The sequence below is a fragment of the Stylophora pistillata genome, chromosome 1 (genome assembly GCF_964205215.1).
Source record: "Stylophora pistillata chromosome 1, jaStyPist1.2, whole genome shotgun sequence".
In the NCBI taxonomy this organism is placed as follows: Eukaryota; Metazoa; Cnidaria; class Anthozoa; order Scleractinia; family Pocilloporidae; genus Stylophora; species Stylophora pistillata.
The window spans coordinates 36414966-36437028 of NC_142519.1; the positions used below are offsets into that span (position 1 = coordinate 36414966).

The following is a 22063-nucleotide window of genomic DNA, read 5'->3' on the forward strand; positions in this document are numbered from 1 at the left end:
CGTATCTGCTTCGTTGGTGTTATTCTGAATGTTACTTTATTCAAAGTCTGTCTCCTGTATCGGTGACGAAACTGTTAATACATAGTATTCCGCGAAGAGAAATTACCTATCACATTACAATACGCTATGGCTAGCTGAAATTTTGTTATTCCTTAAAAGCAAACTTTTCAGCAAACCGAACAGAACTTTGTTTTCTATGTGGGGAGGGCAAGGGGAAGAGGAGGGCGAAGGGCCATATAGAAAGATGATAAGGAGAACCCATTGATGTCTCAACGATTCTGTTCCGCTTTCGGTTTTTTTTCTTGGACATTTTTATCGTGCATGATAACGATAAACAGTTTAGACGGTGATATGCATGCGTATTTTCTAAAACTGTAACAACAGTACTAAAATAGAGTTTATGTCCTGTGTACTTTCCACATGTCAGACTTGATCGCACAGATCCTCCCCTACCCCACCCCCCTTATTCTGAACACAAAGAGAGTCTGTTCTGAGAACTTTTTTTAAAACTGCGCAAGTTCTTGTAATAGGCATCAGTACCGGGGAGTTTTCATCAGCCCCTTTCCTCCGCTGACAACCGAGGAAAATGCACAGGATTGATTTGAGAACTGAATTACGAAGTAGACCAATTTTTTGTCTTCTCGGGATTGACAGCAACATCTCGGTAATACCGATATAATTATATTATCATTATTATTATTATTAATAGGGAACCTCTTGTACAGTTTGGTATCTTTATCAAGAGTCAGGTTTTCTGCTTTTCATAGTCTGTCCAAACCACGGGACAGTCAACTGTTGGAGGTCAAAATACAGTTATTGTCACGGGATACTCATCAGTATCGCCTGAACATGGAGCACAAGAACGGCAACACGGTATCAAGATTGCGTGAAGTCGAACGCAACGCAGACCAAATATTTTTATAAGCGTTCGTATTTTCTTAAGAATGGGCTCCGCTTTTAGCTATCCGCAAAAAAAAAAAGTAGTTCCTTGTCAATGATATTTTTACAAAGTCTGGCAATAAATAGGATAACTAAGATACACGCACTACAGCAATAGTTAAATTAATTTATCGTAACGATACGTTCCTTAGCGGAACGTTTAAAAACATGCTTTACGAAAAGCGTAACATGGACTCATCTAACGAGTCCTGTGCGAAGCACATGCTTCGCATAAGTAATTATTTCTGCCTCACTTCGCTGTCGCCATTGTCTGAAGTCGTTTCTTCGTCAGTAGAATCTTGAGGAGTGTCTTCAATCGGGAGGGTCTCGTGAAGATACTTGAGCAGGCCTCCATCAGCAAAGTCAGCCACTGTGTGTCCCTGGCCAGTCATTACCCATCTGGTGGTCAGTAATCCTTCAACACCCACAGGACCCCGGGCGTGGATACGACCCGTGCTGATACCTACTTCAGCACCTAAATAAAATAATGGTGTTTATTTAGTATCTAGTGCCTTTGAAGGACTCGGTGAATTCCCCTCCGCGACACACTATACCCTACGCACGACAAGAAAACCCCTAATAAACAACAGGTAGAAAAAACGAGCAAAGTACATCCCCGACCAAGGCAGTGGTGCTATACCGAAGTTTCAAGGTCTTGATGGACTCACGGGTGTAGCTGGAAGGTAGGAGTCCTGATGAGCGTGTGATTTCCCCTCCCTTTGTAAGACGATCTTTTCAGGTCAATAACATACAAATCTTCACATGCACTTCGGCAAAACTGCACAAATCCAAAGAATCGTCATAGCATATCTTTTCCATGGCTGGATACTTCACTTGTTCGTCCTTCTCCCCGCTTGAATACGAGCCCACCCTTTCCCCCACCGCCACCCCCGCTGCCTTTGAAAAATCCTACCTATATCTTTGGGACTCCAAATCAACAGTATCTAATTAGATTAACTCTTTCATTCCCACGATTTCATTAAATAACAATATAATGGTAATAATTAGCAATCCTTCTTACTGACTGCCATACATTTCTTATAATGTTAGTGGGAGAATTTGGTATTGGATCAACAAATTGATATTTCCTTTCTTCTCGTCAGATATCTGCTTGATATTTAACGAACGTTGTAAGCGGAGAAATTCTACTCTTGGGCCCATTAACGGCAATTGTGTTCCTGTAATAGCTGAGCACTCTGTCTCGTACTTACCAAGGCCAAAGCGATACCCATCCGAAAATCTAGTGCTTGTGTTATGGAAGACACACGCACTATCCACAGCTTTCAGAAAGTGATCAGCAGTCTCTTCTAAGAATAAAATATTTTGATAGGGGGCTTTCAGTAATCGGGGCAACGTAAACCTTAATGCATCTTGCGCGGCTTACAAATTTGTGAACTGAACAATATGTAGTATAACAAAAATTTGGAAAATATGAGTAAGTTTCCTAAATTTCTCTGCGTTGCGCAGCTTACATGGGTTCTCTTTGAGGTTCTTGCGAACAAACAAACAAACATACGCAACATCACAGTGTAGAGATGATGGCCAACAGAAATGACCTCCAAAACTGGACCTTAGAATCATTGAAAGAAATGCCCCATACTGGAAACAAACGGACGTTGAATTGTTAAAAAGAAAACTTTAGCAAATGTTTAGTCAACATATGCAGCGAATTAAAATGGCGCGTGGCGTTAACATTGAAAGACTTATGTGGCTTACACGTAGCTAACGGTGGACATTTACCTCGCTGCATAGTCACACTCAATCGATGAATAGTTGTTACATATCACGAGAATTAACATAAACATTGCTATAATCTTCATCACACTGTGATAGCTCCGCGACATCGTTGCGATAAAAACAGAGCTGAAAAGAACCCTTCTCAAGGAGAGATTACGGAAGATATTCTTACCATTATCGGTGATAATGACATCAGTATGTGAGCTTCCAAATTTATGGATGTGATCAATGGCTTCTTCTGTAGTCCTGACCACCTCCACTGTACACTCCAACCCGCTGTATTCTTTCTTCATAGTCTTGGCCGGAGCCGGAGCCAGCGGTAAAGTCTTGACTAAGTTGGGTCCGGCGTGAACTATCACCTTGTAAAAAACAAACAAACAAACAAACAAATTAGATCGATAGGAGAAATAAGATAAAGACAATTTGCAAACGGAATCAATAGATGAGTTGGTGGTCTTTATTTTTGAGGATGGCAGATTTTGTCCAGCATGGGTAATGAGCGAACTTACATAGGTTAGCGACGGACAAAGCGTCCTGACTGAAAAAATGTCCAGCTCCGCGCTTCAATCTATTTCAAAGCCGTACTTTCATAGTTTTGTCAAATTTCGTGATTTTGACGCTTAAAACGCGAGGAGCGATGTAACAGAAGATGCCAATTGCGCAAAATAACATACATACTGATGTTGGAGTGTAAAGGGTAACCACTTACTCCTTTTTCTCTGAGAGCTTTCAGCATGCGTTCCAGAAATGGTGACCTAATGAGATCCCTGTGTACCAAAAGAGTCTCCATGGCATTGCAAGCTGCAGGGTAGTCACATTTGGAATCCACCACTACAGGGAAAGAATAGAGTATGCTGTAACCAAAATACAAATGATCAATGCCGTAAAATAAAGTTTAACAGATGTACGTGTGCGACCACTCACATCGAACTGTTTGCCTCGGCAATCATCAAGCTAAAACGGGCCAGCGACTGAGGAACGGTTTGGTTTGAATGCATTGCCCACGAGAGCTCGTTAAATATTTGTTGCTGACCAACGTTTTCAGCTTTGTTGGGCTCAATACGTTCTGTGCGTTTAAACATCTAGTTGAATAAATGTTCATATTTGTTGGCTATTACTAGAAACTGTGGGAAGGTTTTGGGAAAAGGAGCCAAAATTTTCGTATTTCGCGATCCTTGACGCACGGTTACACCAAGTTGCGGTGTTAATCCCACGCACAAGCACCACTAGTAGTATCAAGGAAGCTATCGCTGAAGATTGCAGAAAGCGTCTTCTTGCAACATTCGCACCCAAATCAAGGATGAGTAGTCGGGAGAATGCTGCACGTTTGCTAGACCAACCACAAGACGAAATTAAGCAAAACAAAAGCAATGGAGGGTTATTACGACTTCCCATTAAAAAAAATTGAGCAAAATCAGCAAAGAAGCGCTTCCTTCACCAAGCATGAGGTACAATAATGAGTTACATAATCCCTACCAATCTTTGTGGCCATTTCAAGATCTGCATCTTTGTCGACATACACGTGGCAAATTCCCTCAGCATGCCCAAGAACAGGAATTCCTTTGCTCTCTGTTTGAATGCGCTCAATCATCTCGCTGGAGCCTCGAGGGATGATTAAATCCAGATATTTGTCCAACTGAAGAAGATCATTTACCTCTTCTCGAGTACTGACCTACCATTAAGAATAGCATTTACAGAGTCAGTATATAAAGACTACAGGACTGACACGGGTGTGATCGGCTCACAGAGTTTGATCACAGATCTGTAACACGGTTTCTATGAGAAATGATCGCCAGTGAATAGGGGAAAAGAGGTTTGGGAAGGGTACACGCCAAATCTTCCCAGTTCAACGCTCTTCGTACCATCGCGCTTCATTTAGTAGAGAAATTTCCACTTGCGTGTTAAAAGAAATTCGGAATTGCTTTTATCCGGGTTTAATTTACCGCGTCTTCTCATTGGTCCAGAAAACTCGCACCACTTCCTCGACCAATCAGATCCAAAACTAAAACCAGAGGCGAGATGGTCACTCAGCCGTTTGCTTTTTCTTCTTTGAGCCGTCATTGGCTCCTTGTCATTACTCGAGTTTTGTTTTTACGACACCCAATCGAAAAGCGGTCTGAAAGAACTTCTGGTATAGAGTACCCACTTTGCCTACTTTGGAAGGCGAAAGAATGTCGAAGCTCATCTCAGAGTAATTATTGAGAGCATAAAGGCATACTGAAACCTAACTAGTCCACATTCAGTGTGGGAAGTGAATTGCAAGGCAGCGAAACTTTGAATCAAAGTCAATGGCTGTGAGCAAGTCAGTCAGTGGAAGTCAATAGAAGGTTTAAATTGAGAGCAGAAAATTGATATAAGAAAAGTTTATTTTGGAGATTCAAACTGCATTTATCATAGGGGCTCGTTTAATGTCTTAATCCTTCGGAAAAAGTTACTGCTGCCAGTTTACTCCAAACTCCTCTCGAAATTATTTGATTCTCTCTACAAATGAGAGTCTAAAATTGTAAAAGAACAAGGATGTTAGATTATTGTCAGCTGGTCAGCCTAAGCACTGTCAAAAAACTTACCAAACTAACAGCTTCCGGGGGAACGTACATCGACAAAGCCTCTGCAACAAGACTGTGAAGACATCTGTTGCTGTGATAAGCTTCTTTACCGCCCTTCAGAAGCAAACCATTGCCTGTGCTGATGGCTAAAGAGGCGACCTTAGAGAAAAAAAATCTGGCTTAAGAAAAGATAACCACACAAAGACATGAGCAAACAGAACAAGAGAAAAAAAAATTCCTTTTTGTCTTCCTTGTGTAAGGTTCAAGATCCCTGGGTCTTACGAAAGCGGGATTTCAATGTACTAATTTTAATTTAGATCACGAAGCAAATAAACAAATAAAAAATAAATAGCAACCAAAAAATAAAAAAAAAAGAAAAAAACAGCAAAGATGAACAAAACAAAACGAACGAACGAACAAACAATGAGCAAACAAACAATGTTCACATCTAAACACCAGGTAAGTCAACTTCTAAATCTTACAGTACTTTATAAGGAATTAAGATGACAAACAGTTAAACGTACTATAGCTGTACCTGCACTAGAGCATCTGGGCGAGATTCAAAAATCACGAGAAGCACTCCAATTGGAACAGTTTCTTGTTTCAGCTCTAAACCATGAGCGATTTTGGTTCGTTTTAGCACACGACCCAGGATGTTGTGCGAGGAATCCGCAATCTGTCTCAGACCCTGAGCAAGGTTCTCAAGTTTGGACGGTGTCAAAAGTAACCTGGCCATCATAGGGGCACTTAGGCGTCCCTCAAACCGAGCATGCTCCAGATCTTTGGAGTTAGCATCTAGAATTTGATCTTTGCGTTCGATAAGAAGGGCGGCTAACTTGTAAATGATTCTGGCCCGCTAGACAAAACACATGAGAGAAAAACAAAGGCGCTTAAACTGCAGTACTACACGTGAAGTTTGTATGTTGAGATGATAGACGAGGCGCGAGAAGCTCGACCTCAAGTCGTGCTTCGAAAACTAAGTCTGGCAAAAAATGTGAGATGACGCTGGCGAAAACCGAACGCCACCCCTAAACCAAAGAGAATTTTGCTTCATTTTGGTCAGATATCTCGTCGACAACCATTCCGTCTATTTTTTTATCCTCTAAGTTTGGATGATTTGAGATGGCCCGAACGAGCCTGCAGAACAGACGTAATTTTCTTGACGATTTTTGGTGGAACGGAGGTAAGCGCGAGAAGGGCGCGGCAAGTCGCGTGCGAAGGGAGGAACGTGTTACTTCGCGCTCACCTCGCGTTCACCTCCGTTCGTCTGAATAGCGCAAATAGATTACGCCTGTTCTGCAGGCTAGACCTGACCATGGAACTAAATTAATAGTGAATAACTGTTTGGCCTTAAGCATTTGACAGTAGTCTACAATCGCACCTGTTCAGCGGTCAGTGCTTGCAGAGCTCTTCCCCCTTTGCGAGCTACGAAAAAAACCGAATTAATAAACGAAACTGAAGAACACATTTACACAGAAAAAAAAGAATTACCAAAACAGCAAACGATTCTATAAAACTGGTAAATCCCGAGAGGGTGTAAACCGTCCTAAGATCAACCTGAACCACGCAGTATATCATCACACGCGAGTAACGTACACGAATCACGTTACCACAAATCTTTGGGGGCGGGAGTGGGGGCAGTTACCGAAAGGCTTAACCAGAAGCCCTAACCACTAAAAACACTCGGTTTCTGGTTTAAGACGCAAACTGAATCCAAACGCTGACATTGCGTTTTTACAAAAACTGCCCCTATCTAGTATCTGAAATCAATATTTTCACAGAACCCTGTACGGACATGACGAGTTAACATCCCAGTCTCATTTCTGATTTTCCAGTCCAGGATCCTGTTCCTCCCTTGTTTCTGAATATTTAACTCTAGGTCGAGATCAGCTCCGTATCAGATAACCATTAGAGTTCGAGAATTTTAAACATAAAACGCATCACAATCAAGTTACGACCAAATATAACGCGATCTCTGATTGGCCTACTGCTCTCGGTTTCCAACCAATCACTGTAAGGTAAACTACAATATGACGATGACATGGACTGAGGTGCATTCTGACGTACCTGCCGCAGCCTGATTCTCTACAGATGGCCCTGGTTCGTCGACCATAGTGAAGAATGTTCCAACCTTTCGGCCATCCAGAACTTGACGAATGACGTAATCACTTCCGGTACCATTAGCTATAACAACACTCGTACCTCTCTCTAGTGCCCAGGCTGCAGCCTGGACAGTCACACAAGAAGGTAAAAATAAAATCGTGAAGTTACGAGAATTGAAACAATTCATCGTTATTCTGTAAGTTTTTAACTTTGATGGTAAATCGCAGACGAAGACACGCCATGAAAAACTGTTTTGATCTCTCTTTCCCAAAGATTCAAACGAAAACTTGTCATTGTAAAGGAATCACAACACGATTTATGACTCATGCTAAATTTAGTACCAAGCCCCGTTCACACAGCAAGGTGCACCGTGCTGTGACTTTTTCTCACCGTTCTCCCTAGCGTCCACACTAATCCGAATAAATTGTCCATTGAAAACGGAGATTTTTCAAAATAATCCACTAAATGGATAGCTTTCAAAACGGTGCTGTAGGCCGTACGGTAACTAAGATGTACTCAGAGAATTGAAAAACGTAGTTGTGTACGGATAGTCCAAAATTGAAAGGATTTGGCTGAATTTCAGTAAATGTCTGCCTGCCTTGAAGTTTACTTCAAGATTCAGTATCTTTCTCGTTTGTACTTTTTTGTCAAAAAGACTGCTTTTTAACCATGTTTTTTTAATGACAGCTCGTTATTCGCGAAGAGAAATCTCAATGTTGCCTAACAATATAATTTACCTGACTTCCCCTTAAGAGCATCTAGTGTTGTAATAATCCTCGCTCATTGGCGGTCATTTTTCTAAAGTTTCCCCTTCATACTCTTGGCAAACTTGTTTTAAACTACTGGAACTACAAACCTTCACTTTAGACTCCATGCCTCCTCTGCCAACACGTGACTTTTCTCCAAATTCGATATTACTGACGTCCGCTGGCCTGAAAGTGTCTAGAAGGCGGGACTCAGGCAGGTCGGGAGGGCCGCTATAAATGCCCTGTACATCTGATAATATCAGCAGTAAATTTGCCTTCAGTTCCACTGATAGCAAGGAAGATAAACTATCATTGTCCTTTACACTTATCACCTGATGAAAACAACGAGAATTGAATCTTTTTTAAGAACAGTGGAATAACAGTCACGTTAGTATCAAATCCACATTTACGTTGAAGCTTAAAAGTAATATCAAGAAGTCACAAAGGAAAGTTAAGTAAAACCCCAAAGCAATTCCGTATTGCTTTAGTACACAATTGAAAATTGCTCTAAAATTTTATCTACAGCTACGATTCCTACATATGTAGAACACCCGCAGATTTGTATCTGTCATATTGAAAATACATTGATTGCTCTCAGTTACGTCAGTGGCTATTTGGCATGAACTGCCATACAAGTTTAAAGACCTAAATAAACTTGCTTCCACCAAAAGTGTTAAAAACTTATATTCTATATCAGCAATATCAAACCTAAGTTTCCACAAATCAAAAGTGCCAAAACTATCTATCTATTCAAGTTATCTCAAAAGTAAGTCATCCACAATTCTTCTGGCTTTTAATTTAGTAATCCGTCCCTCTACTCCCAGTTTCTTCTATGTGAATCTAACAGAGATGGAGGCTGACTCGATAACTTCGCGGTTCTCTCAGCCTCCATGCACGAACTATGAAACACTGTTACCTTTAATTTCTTACATATGTATCCTTTCCTGTTTTTTTTTTTTATGTTAATATTGTAATTAAAACTTGATTGCTAAATAAAGTAAAGTTGAAAGTTGAAAGGATCAAAAAAGTGCACAATTTGTTTTTGCCAGTAAAAAGTTTTCCACGCGTTTTTTCATTCCAAATTGCACCCTATGTCGTTTGGTTACCGAGAGAAATTGATGACAAATTTGGCGTCACATCAAGCTTAAACTCTCTGACTGATAAAATTGTCTATTCCTATGATCTACTGAACTGAATGCTGGTTAACCCTGATTGACAAGCATCTAACTCTTCTTACAATATAACTGCTGAATCAAGCATCTAATTCTTCTTACAATATAACTGCTGAATCAAGCATCTAATTCTTCTTACAATAAAACTGCTGAATCAAGCATCTAATTCTTCTTACAATATAACTGCTGAATCAAGCATCTAATTCTTCTTACAACATAACTGCTGAATCAAGCATCTAATTCTTCTTACAATATGACTGCTGAATCAAACATTACAGTACTGAGAATAAAGCAAATGATCACCAACTGCAGAAGCTACTGATCGTTCAACAAACTCTCCTAGTCAGTACCGTACGAAAAATTAATGAACGGTGAACAGTGTGGAGAATTTGCTTATTGATGGTGAGAAGTCAGTTCATGCAAAGATATCGTGAGGATAAGATACGTGTTAATCTCTTCCAAAAGTCCACTAACTGAGATTATAAACAAGACTTTCACTAGGCTGCTTTCTGCAATACAATTTCAATGCTTTTGCTCTAGAGGAACAGCTCGTACTGGATGCATTTTGCATGATTGTGTATAATCTACACACAACGAGACTTTGGAATCAACATAAACATAGACATTGACAGGAACAGAAAACAATCCTATGAGTGAGATTAATTCAGACAAAAGACAGAGTCACCAAGGAAACTAAAGATTCAGCTGCACGTGATAAATTGTGCCTAGAATTGGTAGACCCTTGAACTCCAAGAAGTGATCAACAAGTAACTTCTCCTTATAATATTCATATATTATCCAGCAAACGGGTAAAGGGAATATTCAAAACTTATCTAGTAGAATTTGTTGTGCCAAAAAATGCATGACAACCTAAAATACTAGGTCAACCTTAAATATACCAGAACATAATGTAAACGTTTCACTAGCTGATACACAAATTAAAGGTAAAATAATGTTTTCAAAGTCTGACAATAAATTCACAATAAACATGTACATGCTGTACCTCAATTGGGCCTCTCAAGTTTAAAGAAACTGCAAAATACAGACTTTTTAAGATTCTTTGTTTGGTGATTAGTTCTTGGAATTGATAATAACCAGGAAACAAAAAGTAAAGTTTCAACATTTTGTCTTCACTAACTACAACTGCTAATGACAACTAACCTCTCTAAATGGTGTTAAGTAACTGAGTTAGGGATTTGTGATTGAAAATGTTACTTACCGGTGCCCGGGCCATCTTATCAAGTTGGAAGAAAAGTGCATGTAAGGAAAGGAGACAGTGACAGCGTTAGAAAAGTTTATTGTCTAGCTTTTAACTACATTCTCACTGAGCTAAATTCTACATAAAACTTTGTCTGAAGTTGAATTGTTCACCAAAATTTCATTTAGGTTGTCTATAATAATGAGTTTAATGTCTTTTGGCTACTCTGTAAATATAATTGGACAAATTCCTTGGTTTTTATGGCATAGGACAGGAAACCAATTCCACAATAATGTAGCCTACTCGTCAGCTTTCTGACAACCCTGTCAAATCATTTTCAGTTCCACTTCATTATGTGGCTACCAACAAGTCCTCTAGTATATGGAGAATCTTAGAAGACTACGTTACATGTATGCAACTGGGATCAAGTGGATGGGTGGTGCACACTGCCTATTTTTGCAATTTGAGCATAATGGAGACCAAACAAGACTGAATATGAAGAACAACTTACGCATGGGGTATCAAGTGGAAAGATTGGTGCATACTGCCCCTTCTCGCACAAAAACAAAATGGAGATGTACAACTCAAAGAAAATTTGACTGAAACTAAAGCAATGGATGGGTGTATCTAAGAATTTTTTATACTGTCTTTTACCCTCACCCAACCCCTCCTGAAACAGTGACATTTTACTACTAGGCCAAGGAAGAGCACAGCCTTTCATCCTATGCTCCCCATATCCCAATTGCCAATATCCAACAGAAATTATCACTGAAACCTCTTTTATCTGGTCTCTTCAGAAATCAGCGATTTTCTGCTTTATAAAACATGTTATCATATGTCCATGGGAACAATCACTGCTTAATGGTCACAAATGATTTCTACCAATTTAACCTCAGTGTTGTGTAGTTCCAAAAGATATCAACATTCACACAGCAGAAGAGACCCCACTAGCCAGCAAACACTCTGGCCCTCATGTTGTCAGCACTGTGGCCAAGTATTTCTTCAACCATGAGTAAGTTAAAGGCTTTAAGCAAAGCAAGCTGTCTGCTCAACAAATCCACAGTGCTTTAGTGTGATGTATACTCTTATCTACAACGATATTCGTCATCACAGTGGTCAAAATGTTGTGGACTCACAAGGCTGTCAACAAATTTTGATCACTGCGATGATGAATATTGTTGTAGATACATGTAAGATTACATATTGCACTATACCACTGTCAATTTGTTTTTTACCACAATGTCAATGTCAAATAAAACAATTCTATCAGTGTGTGACTTGTTGCAGGAGCAGTGTTGTACATACTCTAATTGACAATGACAAATTGGCTAGTCAGATTGCAACACTAACAAACATTGCTACATCTCTTTTAAGACTTCTCATTGGCTTGCATAACTCAAGGCCTCATACAATCCCACCGGCAAAGTCATGCTGAAGCACTTATAAATTGATGGTGCGCTTGTAGGCTAAGTCCTTGCCATTCAGAGAATTTCAGTTTTGTTTCAAATGACTTTCTTCAGAAGTTGTGCCTGTTGAGAGCACCATTTCCCCTTTGAATTTGCCAGGAAATGACCCTCCCTGGGATGGATGCAAAAAGGTTCTGGAACTACCTATTTTAATGGTATCCACCTAATATAGCTGACTAAACTATTCTGACTTGAAAAGTGAGTTTTAATTAGTAATTATATTGAAAAAGTTTTGAAAAACAGAAGGAAAAACATTTCATGAATTTGCTGAAAAGATAAACAAGTCAGGAAATTTCCTATGCAGAAAGATAACTGTTAACATCATGTGCTGGAATGAGTGATTACAACAAAAAGGCAAACACAGCAAATTGTGTAAAATTAAGATGTAAATGGCAGTTAAACATTTAAGTGCACCTGACAAATAGTGAAAACACTCAAGGGCAAATTAAATATGATTGAAGAAAAGCAGTAACTTACATCTCTATTTGGTGAAAAAGTTAAATTACTTTCAATTCATGAGCACAATTCATACCAGTGAATGACATCTTTTGAACACCAATTTTAATTTCAATTACATTAATCTGATGCAAGTAAGTGAAAAAGAGTGGAAAGTCAACCTAAGTAAAGGCAAAAAAAATTGAAATGAATTTTTGCTTAATATGTATATAGTAGAATGGCTTCTTCAGTTCCAAAAGCTCGAATTAAAGGTCAGTCATTAATTTTGATCTAATCAGTTCAGAAGAGGAGAAATGGACTTCCTAACCCAGAAAACGCTGTTAGGAGGAGTTGACCAAAACATTGCTAAAACAACCCCACCACACATTCCAAATTGACATCAAATTTTTAATTTGGAAAAAAAATATTACTGACACAGCTGCCTTGAGTGGAAGTACAATAGTGGAAGTACAACATGTAATTAATTTGGCTTTAAACAGGCTCATGAGATTTGCAGGCTGGAAATTTGTCACAACTACCAACTGTCAAATAATAAGATCCCAAATTTCAAATCTAACTCAGAGCTCAGTGAATATGATGATTGTAATAAAATAAAAAAAAGTCTTCTGAGGCTTGACGCTTCTGAAAGTTAGGAGACAAAAAATAAAGAGCCAAACAAGAATTTTTTAATTGAAATCAAGTTTTTGCTATTAATCATGCATGAAGAGGAGAGATATTTCACAGACCACATACAGCTGCAAGATCAAGTACTTACTTTTCATATTAAAGGAGACAGACAGATAACTTGTAATAACCTGTTCTTAAAAACTTAATATAGAAACTACAAGTATCTTAGCCAATTGATGGTAATTTCATGAAAGGAGAAATTGCTTAGTTGCTTGTTGTTGTTAATCCCGTTGAGACTAACAGTTTGTGCGAGCGTTTTACTAAAAAGGAGCATTTTTGGCAAATTCTCACTCTCTTAGAAAATTCATTCCCCATTTTGTGTTTGACTCTGTCTGACTATCATTACGATATGGTCTGCTGCCATGTAATGGCAGAGAGTATGGCACAGCATTGTCCCATAACCTAAGAGCTACATGTACCTTCCTAGATGCTACTGTAACAGTATAAATATTATTTGCAAAAAATAAATTTCAGTTCAAAATCATTCAAACAACTGGTGGTTTGATTTGTGTTCTCCTTTGTTCTACAGATAAAAACATGCCACTACTAAGGGAATTGTTTCAAAATCCTCTTAAATTTGTCAAGAGTAGAGAATACAATTGTGGAGGTCTGATAGTTTTCACCTAATGTAAAATAAAAAGTAACCAATCAAAGAGACAAAAATAATATCGAATTTATTCGTCTATAAGCCAAGAGCCTACTGTAAACTAATCAGTCTGTTTTAATCGGGAAGGTTCTTTAAACATGTAAATTGAAGATACTTCGCTCTGAGCAGAGACCATGTTCAGAGAATTCCATTCTTGAACAAACTGAAATAAATGCAAAAGTTTTGAAACAGAAAAGAGTTTAGAGTGTATTTCTCCGAGATAACCAGAGAGTAAGTAATCAGTGAGTCGCTAGAGGAAAGATCAAGAGAATCTCTTTAATGGAGAGCTTGAGATGTCAGGGAAATGCACAACGATGGGCCGTTACACTCTGAAATATCCGTGGCTGGATGAGAGATTACATGACTGGTTTACAGAGCAGAGAAGCCAAGGTAAAATTTCTTTTTAGGTGATTGCAAATTTCAACACCGTAACATGTGACGAGTTTGTTTACCAATCGTGGGAATGGGAAATTCTGATTGGTCAGTTTCAAAATTTTTAAAACACTTTCACAAGATCTATACACTCGTTCAAAGCCTTCAGAATCTCTAATACTCTAGACGGCACGAAAGACGAAAAAATCTACTCCGAAGAAATGGCAGAACTAGTGGATGAGGAGGAGATGGACAACAAATTCCACGCAGGCACTAAGGGCAATCAGTAAGCCCTATTTACTACATGCTGCAAAATACAAACCACTCCTTTGGAAGCAACCACATAAATAAAGTCAATGACCAACTTTGACTTGTTTTGTTATTTACTTCTGCATGCAATATCTCGGCTTATAGACGAATATATCTGTTTCCTTTGAATTTGCTGTTTCAAAAAACATTAATTACGTTTGGAAAAACACTTGGCTATAAGCCGAGAATTACCCTTCTCTGGCTCAAATTTTCGAGATTTTTGTAATATTTTGTAAAAAAAATTGCTCGGCTTATAGATAAATAAATGCAGTAAGTAATGTCGCAGTCCATCTATATGCTCAAGAGAATTCTGTCATCCAATTTAAAGAAAATTCTGCCATATTTGATGTTCAAATTTAATTGAATGCGTGAACTGTGAGTGTCATTTCAAAGAGTAATGAAAGTACATATATCCGTCCAAATCAAATTATAGTATATTTGATTATTTGATCATTATTATTTAACAATTATTCCACAAGCGCGCGTTGGATATGAGATGAAAATGAAAGCCAACGAGGCGCATAGCGCCGAGTTGGCTTTAATCATCTCATATCCAACAAGCGTGAGTGGAATTATTGTTTTATTAAAAACGTTAAATTAAATAATTAAATTTTATTAAATTTTTAGCTCCCTTTTAATTTTAAACTGACATGTACACTTGCCATATTTGTAGATTATGGTATATTGGCTGATATACCATAATGGCTAAGCCAATAAAAAGTCTTGAGTTGCATTATCCAATGATCTAGTTTTTAATAATGATTATCATTTGATACAGTGTAGTCTGATCATGCAGGTGAATATATTCCTGAGAAGGACTCTGATCATCAGATGACCTTCTGCTAAGGTTGCCAAAATGTCAGTCAGCCTGACTGCCTACAACTGTGCTTCTCAAGTCTACCCTCACCTTAACAATCAGAATACACAATCTAATATTTCCCCTACAATCAGCATTCAAATTATACTTCACACATCATGTTTGTGAAGAGTAACAATCCTGGTTCCATCGCACTCTAAACAATTAACAGATCCCCCCTCCCCCCATTCAATGTTAGCCAAATGTTCATGGAATCACGATACAACATTTTTTTTTTTTGGGGGGGGGGGGGGACAAAATGGTGAACTTAGTGAGGGCAAAAGAGATAAAATTGAAGCAATTAGGTATTGAAAAGATCAATGTGTCAACAATTTTGTTGCCAATTGTAGATTCAAATCATAAACTATTAAAATGGATTTGATTGTACTCACCCCAGCCAAATCTAGATCCATGCCTGGAGGTGATGCTACCACATCATTCTCATTTATAATGGGAATACAGTTCATAGAGATTAACTCCTCCACTGTTGATCTCAAGTTATCCAGTGAGTATTTATCAGAAACATCCTGTTTTGTTATCAGCACCTGAAGAGCACAATCAATTTTTTTTAATAATTCTGGTTGTGATAAATATTCTGTGTATTTCATAACGATGACAATAACTTTATTTACTACACGACTCGGGCAGTCAGAGGGCCAATAACTAAAATCAACCAATCAAAATGCTCTATTGCCAGTCAATATTCTATCAGTATTGGACCATGTACTGTCATGAATGGTCCCGAATGATACTGCACTTGTGTCCTTTTGAACTTCAGTTGTATAATAAATCTCTTATTAACCAAGCTTACTCGGGACCGTACTGGAAGAATATTGGCCCTCGGTCTTTTTTGTATGGACCTCACTGTGCTCGGTCCATACTGTCAAGACCTCACGCTGGTATTCTCCCAGTATGGCCCTCGCACTTGGTTAATAAGTTGTATTTATTGTGGACAAAGCACTTAGCTGCAAAGCTCATTTACAGGTTTTACATACAAGATAATCAGATAATTTACAATTATAATAACACTAATTACCCCCCCTTAGAAACAGGCACTAATGCATACATACATACATACATACATACTTTACTGCAACTCCCTAAAAAGGGTTTTTCAGTCACTAAAATTACTAGTTAAAATTAGAGCTTAAAAACTGAAAAACTACAAACAAAAGCCCCAAAAAGCAGAAAAACTAAAACTGAAAATATTAAAAAACTTAATTTTTTACTAAAAGTAAAAAATTAAAAACCAAAAAATTAAAATAAAAAAAACTACAAAACTTAAAAATTAAAAACAAAAAACAACAAACTACAGGGTATGCTTGAAAACTACACTAATGCTGGAAAATGTGTGATAACAGTACACTGACTCTGAGAAAGAAAAGTGGAACAGGGGTGAGGAGTGAGGGGAAAGATGGAAAAGTATCAAAAACGATGAACTCCCTTTTCCAACAAAACCCACTCACAATCACTAGTAACTGAAAGAAAACAAGAAGCAAGTGGAACTTGAACCGCAAACAACTTCTACAGAGTCTGCTTTAAGTATTGTGGTCATAATTTAAGATTCAGACACTGCTTGATGAAACACTTGTCTGAAGAGAGGTTTTCACAAGTCATCGATCAATGAAACACCAATCTTATGGCACAAACTGATGACTCATCACTGTAAACAAACACTTGTCTAGGAGAACACTGATGGCATTTTAAGCGCTAACTCCCTCTCCTTTAAGATGAATTTAACTGACTAATTGATGAAACGTTTGTGAAAAAACAGTTTTCATACTGTACACTGTATTACTTCTTACCCACAGTATCACTTGATACAGTAAGGAAGCATTCATAATTTACCTAGAGGGTGGGCTATGATGATTTTGAGGGGGGGTTACTCTTTTTCCCCACTATGATTTAGGGGGGGGGGGCTGTAGAAAATTTCCAACAAAAATGACATGGAGCATGGGGGGACCAACCATTTTTTCCTGAAAAAGAAAAGGAAATGAAAATATGCTGTTGGACGCTCTTATAATTCCTGTCTTTTATTTCATTTCGACAAAATGTTGAGACAGAACTAGAGTATGAAACTTGATGCATGACGCCCACTTTTTGTGCTTCAAGGTCTCTCTGTGAGTGGCTCAAACTCACCCTCGTCATCCTCCTCACTCTCGCTCTCCTCATTCTCACTCCCCTCACTCTGTGTTTCTTTCTCCCAAGACTACTTTCTCTCCAGTACCAATTCAGATAGTTAAATTTATTATCAGCCAAACATTCAATCAGCTTTTCTTAAGAATGTGCCAAATAGAACAATTTCGAATTAAAAATACACAGAGATTTAATTGTACTGAACATTACATTTTCATAAATTGACATCTTGAAATATTACCATTTCATTAGTGCAAGTTGATACTGATTTACTATGTTAATTACTAATAAAGCTCAATATACCTGTTACGAGACTTTGATATGGCTAGGGGTGAGTTTCGTATGCTGTACTTATGTGCTGGCAGGGGGGGGGGGCTATGATATTTTCCTTTGATAAATTAAAATCTCTTGAGGGGGGTCAGAAAATACCCTGAGATGATCAGGGGGGGGGGCCCTTCAGAAAATGAAAGGAAAAAATAAGGAAATCATCATAGCCCACCGGTACCCTCTAGATAAATTATGAATGCTCCCTAAAGAGGGTTGCATGTGAGTATTGTTTCTGGTTTTTTTCTTAGAGCATAAATTTCAATTTATTTTTAATTAGTAAATCATAACTCCTGGTTTGTAGGGTTCTTTATGAAATGTGCAGAGCTTAAACCAACCAGCCATATTGGTGATTTTGAGTTGCAAGATCATTGGAAATTTATGAGATTAAGTTAAACCTTTCACTGCCAGGATCTCAATAGAAATTCCCCATAAAAATCTTATGATGTCAGTTTTGAGAATTTGGTATTGGTCAACTGATAATCCCCTGATTGATATATTTCTCTATTCTCCACACTTTTCTGCTTCACATTGTATTGATATAACAATTGTAAGGACACAATCTGTTTTGGAACTCGTGGGAAAAACAGTTACTTAGACTGAGAAACCATAAAAACACTTGACTGTACTTTGTCACTAATTAATAAGATCTTTGTTTGCCTTTAATTTTTCTTCTTAGAGAAAAAACTTGGGTCTTCTCTGAATTAACAAGTTCCTTCACCTGTGACAAGACAAAGTGAAATTTGGATACGTGTGACCAGAGATTCCTCATCATTTCTGCTCTGAATCATACCAAATGATCCCCTTTAAAAAATCTCTTAATGCCACTAAGTTTGAATTTTGAAGCAAACTAGTCTCTTGCAATAATCTTTAAAACATACCTGACCGCATGTGAGGCCATACTGCTGAAACATAGCTTCATAGAGTGATAACAATCCTCCCTGTCCTACAGCAGCACATGCTCTTGGTTCAATATAAGGCCTTGACTGCAAGAACAGAGTATCGCTAATATTGAGTACAGTTCTAGTAGGCGACCTGATGAGGCTCATGGTAATAAAAAAGACATTGTTCTGTGCATGACTTACTGCATCCAGGGCTGTAGTATGGCAGTGCCCCGTGGCCCCTGGTGCCTTACTTTTGCTCTTGGGCAACTCAGGAATCTTAGCTTTTTCACAAAAAGCATATGCTGAGCTCCCTAGATTTCACAATTTAAGAGCACTAGGCTCCCCTGGATTTCACTGTTTCAGAGCACTAGGCTCCCTTCAATTTTCTTAGATCACAGCCCTGGAGTCTGCAAATCTTTAAAACATACCTGTGTACAACATAATAAAAGGCAGCATATTCCTCTCACATTTATTTAAAGACCCTGAGTGTTGGTCTGCTCTAGGACTTCAACCCTTGACCTCTGCACAGCAGAGACACACAAAAGAGATTGGTGGAAGAGGTTGAAAGGTAATAGGTGAAAATGAGGTTAGTTGAGGAAAAAAAGGGATTAATACAGTTTAATCACAAAGGTTTAAGTTGGAAAATTCAAGCAGAACTTTTTCAACATTCACAGAGGTGGGATTCAAGGTAACACCTCTGAAATTTTCTACCAGGGTGCTTTTTAAGGGTTAAGTCATCTAGTTGTTACACTTCATAAGTGTTGTACATAGAATACCTTCAGGACATCTTGTGGCTTGAGTGTTTGACGTACGCTCTGTGAGAGAAGTATCTCATGTCTAAGTTTCTGTTTGCCAAAAGCTACAGCACCACTTGTGACCAGAAGCATTTGCCTTCCACTATTCTGTAACTCAGACACCTAAAAGGTAACAAGAACAATAATTGTTTTTTAATACAAAAATTTCATTGCAAAAACAAATACAAAATAAAACCAGTCTTTTCCAATATCAGCCTTAAATTTCTTTATAATTAGCCATGCGAAGTTGGTAAATACATGTACTTCTTGCTAAACCAGTTTAAGTTATGGTTTTTTTTTTTCCACTCAAAGTTATAGCCTGCTTGCATCACTTTGCAAGCCAAATTAAAAAAAAATACATAACTCTTATTTACCGTATTCAAGGTCTATACTATAATAAAGACAAGGTTTTTTTCTGTTCAGAGGGCCCAAGTGTGTGGGGCATAAATCCGAGGAAAAAAGGAGGTTCTAAAACTTACATACAAACCAAGAAAACAAGATCAGCAAAATATTTATTATATCTCTAGGTTTGAACAGAGAGGGAAGATTTTCTTTTTGAACATAAGTTTGAATTTAGCAGGCCATACAATGAAGTATGGCCCACTAAATTGACCAATCATAGTGCATGTGCTAACTGAAAGATGCAAGAAGATGAATATCTTCTACTTGTAATTACCTGTTACTTTAGCTAAGAGAAATATTTTAAAATTACTTGATATAATTTAACATTTAAAAATATACATGAAAAAACTATGCTTGACTGATTGGTTAAAAATGAATGCATTTTTCATGTAAAACCAGTGCAAAGAGTAACATGAGCCCAAATTACAAATAGCACATGCACTGTCAAAATTTTGTCTGTCTTGATTATCCATAATGCTTTTATCATGTAAATTACTAACAAGTGAAAAACATTGCATTTTTGGAGCAACTGCAGAATAACCTGCCACTCACTTACATGTCGTTGAATAAGAATAGCCTCTATTGTGAAGAAGGAAGATAACACAATAGAGGCTATTCTTATTCAATGACATGTATTGGAGTCAAGCTGAGGTAAGTTAATTTCTAGACAACTTTTTCATGAAGATGTTTCCATGAAGCTTGCCTGGTAGAAAAGGGACAAAATAAAGCAACTACCGTAAAAGCCTTGGAAGCATTAACTAAGAATAAGTGCTGTGAATTAATTTAACAACTGAGCAAATTTTTTTGCCATTATCTTTTGGCTTAGTAATAAAATACTTAATGCTTGGTTAAGATTGCCAAATATTTGGATGGTTATTTTTCTGGCATTTAAAAACTAAAACATTGAATTGGGCATGAAATAACACAAGAGAAAAAACACTTGGCCAGTATCCAGACATCTTGACCTCACACTACATCGTTTACATACAAACACACTGAATACTAAAAATAACTTACGAAGACTTAAGAATCAGAAGCGGAGGTGGGAGAGAAATATATCATGACTCAAAATTAAAATCAATACTTTTTGTCATATTCTTAGTTCGTTTCATCGTTTCCCTGAAACATTTTAACCGCTTGCCGCCCTGATATTGAAAATTTTGTTATTTGGGGTAGGGTTGGGTGAACGCACGTGTGAGGGTATAATTATAGTGACAAAAAACGTGATGTTTTGAGGATCGAATGAAGCTGCACAGAGTTACAGCGAGAGATGAAATATTATGATCTTAAATGGAGAGGAATCAACCTGGATCGCAATCATGTATCACACGGCGACATATCTTATTAGCTTAACAGGTACATGTATTTCTCGGCACTCGTAAGCTACTCTACAGCAACTCATTATCAAATTTGATTTAGCGCCTTACTTGTTCAACGATAGAGGCAAGTCTTCCGAGAGCAACACCGCATTCGTCATCTCTAGTGATAACAGCTGATCCAAGCTTAACCACAACCCTTTTTGCTTTTCTTTTCAATTCGGATCGAAAAGCAATTCCATTTGCGCTGTTTGTGTGAGAAGATCTGATCGTTCTTTTGTCGAATGAAGAAAAAGTTCTCCTATGACAACAAAATTTCGCCCGGCGAAGGAGAAAGTTAAGAACCCCGTTTTGAGTATTCAGTACTGTCATTCCTTTACCGTCGAATGTACACGCTCTTCTTGCTCCCTTACATTAACACAAAGCAGCGATTATTCGGCCATCAGGCATCGACTTACGTAGGTGGCCTTGGACGTCGGGACCGGAAGTGTGCATTCACATGTCAATGCGCATGAACGAGACTAGAGTCCGACCGGAAGTTTGTGGAGCTAATTGAAAAAGTGACGTGAAGGTTTAGTCGACATAAACTTCATATAAGCGCGTTCTCGCTCGTTTACGAGACATTAGCATTGATACTGGTACAGCCAGCTTATGAACTAGATGGTCTATAGTTCTGGAGGCACGAAGCGATTACAAATGCGTCACTGATACCACTTCCAAGAGGGGTTAATTCACCCTTAGAACTTAGAATTGCCTCAGGTTTAGAAAAACCTGTAATGGCAATGACGTCAACCAGCCTACTTCTCTAAGGCTGCTATGCAACAGAACAGGAATTGTCAGTGTTAATCTTTTACCTTTTCGCCTAGTTTTGTATTTTGAAACTTCAATTTTATTTGCTGAATGAGAAGAGCTGTTTGTTCAAGTGAACATGCGTTGTTGCGGAACAAACTGAACCGATAATACGCTGAAGTTCATTACTTGGAGCCATGGTGCCT

At 38.1% G+C, this 22063-nt stretch overlaps 1 protein-coding gene across 2 annotated transcripts; it reads right to left on the reverse strand.

The window, feature by feature from the left end:
- Positions 1 to 9: 9 nt before the first annotated feature.
- On the reverse strand, positions 10 to 21558 carry LOC111336015 (delta-1-pyrroline-5-carboxylate synthase). Of its 2 annotated transcripts, XM_088755199.1 has the most exons (15): positions 21180 to 21558; positions 19333 to 19473; positions 18554 to 18658; positions 15605 to 15757; positions 10463 to 10477; positions 8182 to 8403; positions 7290 to 7449; positions 6604 to 6647; positions 5758 to 6078; positions 5244 to 5381; positions 4153 to 4348; positions 3386 to 3507; positions 2849 to 3035; positions 2151 to 2246; positions 10 to 1414 (listed from the first exon to the last, which is right to left on the reverse strand). In XM_088755199.1, exons 1-15 carry the CDS (start codon positions 21438 to 21440, stop codon positions 1179 to 1181), a joined length of 2397 nt encoding a protein of 798 aa, XP_088611325.1. In that variant the 5' UTR covers positions 21441 to 21558; the 3' UTR covers positions 10 to 1178. The 2 variants fall into 2 exon arrangements, with proteins under 2 accessions (XP_088611325.1, XP_088611328.1); XM_088755202.1 differs by lacking the exon at positions 10463 to 10477.
- Positions 21559 to 22063: the final 505 nt, after the last annotated feature.